Raw genomic sequence first — 4,884 nt, forward strand, 5'->3', positions numbered from 1 at the left:
AGACCAGATCGGATCAGATACACGCCCGGCCCCGTTCAGTCAGATGGAACGTCCTGGCGTTCTCGGGGGGCCCGTGGCCGAAGCCTTCTTCTCACCAATCACCACCACCGAAACCGAAGAAGAAGCTACGGCGACAACACGATGGAACAGGCGGTGGTCGGTTGCTGTCCAGCCAGGACAGGGCTTCGACGTTCTTCCTCGCTACCCGCTCTCCCATTCGACCACTTCGATCGTGCGAGTTCGTCGAGACAGGTCGATCGCGGAGACAGGGCGAGGTATTTGCCCAGCGAGGCGCCAGTAGTGAGTGCCGGTGCGGGACACGGGACGCGACGAGTACAACCGCACGGATGGGTATCATGGATCACTCGCTCTCGGTGCCGGCCGCACCATACTCCATGCCACACCAACCAACGAAGAAGCCATCACCACCAGCGCAAAAAAACGACGAGCATTACCGTCGCCTCCTCCCGCCGCGCAACAAGTGGCCGGAGCCGGACTGACTGATCGATCGACACGCCGAGCTCGACCCGGTCCGTCATTCTAGATAACCCGCCAAGGCGCCAACTAACTTTTATCCCCCTCTTGTCATAGTTCTTTTCACAATTTCACAGAGCCTTTTGGCACGTTATATATAAATATAATATGTAAGTATATACTCGAATTCCTTGGCGAATGGCAATTAGATCGATTGATTGTTACATCTACTCCCACAAGTTGGCTCATAAACAAGATCAACCAACCTTAACAACGAATAAATCGATCCCCCCGCGATCTTCTTTATTCGCTCGCCAATGGGCATGCGCGTCGCTTTCCTCTCCCCCAATTCTAATTTGACCCTCCCAATTGGCCCCCCCGCGCTGCCCCCCTTGCGGCCTTGCCCCAACCAACCACCCCAACCCGGCCAGCTTTCCCTCCACGCCCACCACCCATTGGAAGGCTCGAGCCCGGGAAGCCAAACCGCCATCTTTCTCCCGAGAAAACTATCGGCGAGGCAACAACTCCCCCCAACTGACCCTAAAACTAGTCCCCGCAACTTGCTGAGGCCACAGTAAGGAATGGCAACTAGTGCCGCCTGCTTGTGCGTGTGCCGTGGCAAGTTGCGAGGAGGAGTGACCATGACCGCCACCACCCACTTGTTCGTCCCAGGTATATAACCGCCCGCCTCTCTCCTCCGGCTCTACCAGCTCTCTCTCTCTCCCGGTCTCGGCTCCCCTCTTGCGAATCTCCCGTGAGGAAAAATCAAGAACCTTGAGGTGGAGTAGGGGTACATAGAGGAGCAGGCAAGCAAGCAGCAGCAATGCCGTACACGGCTCCGAGGCCGTCGCCGCAGCAGCACAGCCGGATCACTGGCTGCGGCGGAGGAGGAGTGGGGAAGGCGGCGTCGCACGGGCCGTCGTGCGCGGCGGTTCCGGGGGAGGTGGCGCGGCACCACGAGCACGCGGCGCGCGCCGGGCAGTGCTGCTCGGCGGTGGTGCAGGCGATCGCGGCGCCCGTGGGGGCGGTCTGGTCGGTGGTGCGGCGCTTCGACCGGCCGCAGGCGTACAAGCACTTCATCCGGAGCTGCCGTCTCGTGGACGGCGACGGCGGCGCCGTGGGCTCCGTGCGGGAGGTGCGCGTCGTGTCAGGCCTCCCCGCCACCAGCAGCCGCGAGCGGCTCGAGATCCTCGACGACGAGCGCCGCGTGCTCAGCTTCCGGGTCGTCGGCGGGGAGCACCGACTCGCCAACTACCGGTCGGTCACCACCGTGCACGAGGCCGCCGCCGGCCACACCGTGGTGGTCGAGTCGTACGTCGTCGACGTGCCGCCCGGGAACACCGCGGACGAGACGCGCACGTTCGTGGACACCATCGTGCGCTGCAACCTCCAGTCGCTGGCGCGCACCGCCGAGCAGCTCGCTGCCGCCCTGGCGTAGCGATGCCCGTGTCAACGGCCGCCGGCCGGGGTCCGGCCTTTTTGCGGGACGTTGTTTCTTGACTTCTTCCTGCTCTTTTGCCCTATTGGGTTGGGGGAGATGGATCCATGGATTCGTTGTTCACCAGTTAGATTGATTTAGCTCGTGATTTGATTTTTTTTTCTTTTTGGGCGACACATAGTAAAAAAATCATTTGTGTGGCTGTTGCCTGATATTTGACACCTACCCACATACATGTACAACTTTTAGTTGTCTAGCTACTTCTTGACCTTAATGTTCAAAAAAACTTCTTGACCTAGGTAAATCAAATCATCGTACTCTTAATTTACCCCGTTCTATAAAGTAAAATCACTGCTTGGTGAGCATTGTCCTTAGTTGCATATGTGTAGCTGTTAGCTATTACTAGTTCCTGCAGTTGAATGCCAAATTTCTGCAGAGAAAGCTATTGAAATCTGAGGGGGAAATCCGGTAGGTGGTTCATAAGTGTTCATTCATGGGATGAATTAGATGCAGTTGCACAACACACAGCGGCACATGGACTAGAGCCGTGATGGAGTACCTCATGGGGCTTGATCAAGCATCCTAATCTCGGTTTATGTGTTGGGGAAGTACTAGCTAGAATTCATCATGAACTGCTTGTTAACATATCTACTCCATGTTGTGTACAAAGTTACACCACACACTGAACGAATCATGAATGGTTAAAACCCATCAATGGTGTCCCATTATATACATTCTACGACTCAGGGGGTGTTTGGATACGAGGTATTAGGAGGGTCACATCGGATGTTCGAACGCTAATTAGGAGGACTAAACATGAGCTAATTATAAAACTAATTGCAGAACCCCTATACTAATTCACGAGACGAATCTATTAAGCCTAATTAATCCATCATTAGCAAATGGTTACTGTAGCACCACATTGTCAAATCATGGACTAATTAGGCTTAATAGATTCGTCTCGCGAATTAGACTCTATCTGTGCAATTAGTTTTGTAATTAGACTATATTTAATACTTCTAATTAGTATCTAAACATCCGATGTGACAGATAGTAAAGTTTAGAAGTGTGTTGCCAGAGCCTCACACTCCCGGCACAACTTGAATTCCAGGCCCACCTCTCAAGAAAAATATCTATCAGCTCAAAATGTTGGCCTTGCCACTGCTGTTCTCTAATCCTCTGACTTTGCATTTCTTCCCCACAAGACATAATTTTTTGTCCATTGTTCTGACTTCTGAGAGATCTCAGGTGCCATGCCAGCCGTGTGCGTGCACGTCAAACAATCTTTAAAGATGCACATCTCTGTGTGCAGATGCGCAGTGCTGCTGCTCTCTATTCGCTGACTCCACGGTACTAGCATGTGTTTGCAGATCTATCGATGCCCTAGCCCTACCATTGGCTCAGCTCCTTCTCCAGCATCATTTTCAACATGCCCCCGACCCCTGATGAGCTGCTAATTCAAGAGAACTGGCCTGACTCTCAACGGTCGAAGCGAACTGCATGGCAGACACATATACTAACAGTAAACGGAGGCTTCCTCGTTCCTTCATCGATTCACGTACGCAGACAGCAACGTTGGCCGGAGCCAAAGGCCCGCGCAGTGTGTCAATGGGATTGTAATTGCAGTCCCGTACGAGGAATTCGGGAGGCGTGCCCGTGCCCTAGGATTCCCTGCAGGAGGATTTCACTGGCGATAGCCTGACACGGTGACACCACCCCGGCGCGCCCCAAAGCTTGGAGGAGCAACCGAGCAGAGTACAGTGCAGGTGGAGCTTGACCTGGTGCCAGCCGTGGATCTGAGCCCGCCATTAAAAATTTAGGCGAACACCCTGGCCGATATGGGAATCTACACGCGCACGTACGTGCGGGCGTACAACGCCCCCGCTCGCCTGTGTTTCCTGCAGCAGCTAGTTGGCCACAAGCCCACAAGCTAGAGTTGTTCTGGAGGCATTCATGGTGGTGTTGCTGTAGGAGAAACTGCACATTCACAAACCTAGCTACTCGATCACGTTGCATTGATATTCTTGGTCCTTGCTTCCCCGGTCTACTGTCTCCCGTGCGTAGCTCCTGCTAGGCTGCGCTGCTACAGACGGTCAACCGGTTTCTCTTGCCTATTTTTTACTGCACAAATGGCATTTTGATGTGTTAGCTACATGCATCGTGTAAATGCTTCTCTCTACGGTCTGCTGTTGGTAATTGACATAAGTACTATTGCAGATTTGCAGCTGGAATTGAGCGTTTCAAAAGATGATACAAGGGGTGTTTGCTTTTTTAGTCCGGATTAAAATTTATGTCACATCGAATATTCGGACGTTAATTAGGAGGATTAAACATGCTCTAATTATAAAACTAATTACATAGATGGAGGCTAATTCACGAGATGAATCTATTAAGCCTAATTAATCCATCATTAGCACATGTTTACTGTAGCACCATATTATCAAATCATGGACTAATTAGACTTAATAAATTCGTCTCGCAAATTAGTCTCCATCTGTGCAATTGATTTTATAATTAGTCTATGTTTAATACTTCTAATCAGTATCCAAACATTCGATGCAACAGTAATTTTAGGAGATCCTAAAAACCAAACAACCCCATATTCTCCTTTAGAATTGAGAGAGTAGATATTCTGGGCTCTTCTGGAGCAATGGGGCAAGGGCAATGATTGTATAATGCCATGCTGGTACTATGTATGACCTACTAAAACCCGCAGCTTGCAGGGCGGTCTGGTCTGCCAAGTTCGGTTTTTTTTTACACAAACAAAGGAGCGAGCTGAAGCACACTTGGCATAAATAAACAAACCGAAAGCTCCGCGACATGGCGCGAACGAATACATGTAAGCGGCTACTTGGCCAAGTTGGCGCAACCAGAGCCATCATTTGCCTGCCGCGCCCATCCAGCACGGTCAAGGAGAGCTGCTGCAGCTGCGGCCCTTTTCCCCCGACCCCGATTCGATTCGTTTCTTTTTC

At 51.9% G+C, this 4,884-nt stretch overlaps 1 protein-coding gene across 1 annotated transcript; it reads left to right on the top strand.

The window, feature by feature from the left end:
* Positions 1-901: 901 nt before the first annotated feature.
* On the top strand, positions 902-2,286 carry LOC117847634 (abscisic acid receptor PYL4). Its single transcript, XM_034728874.2, has one exon. It carries the CDS (start codon positions 1,298-1,300, stop codon positions 1,910-1,912), a length of 615 nt encoding a protein of 204 aa, XP_034584765.1. The 5' UTR covers positions 902-1,297; the 3' UTR covers positions 1,913-2,286.
* The last annotated feature ends 2,598 nt before the right edge of the window (positions 2,287-4,884 follow it).

This window comes from Setaria viridis, chromosome 3 (genome assembly GCF_005286985.2).
Source record: "Setaria viridis chromosome 3, Setaria_viridis_v4.0, whole genome shotgun sequence".
In the NCBI taxonomy this organism is placed as follows: Eukaryota; Viridiplantae; Streptophyta; class Magnoliopsida; order Poales; family Poaceae; genus Setaria; species Setaria viridis.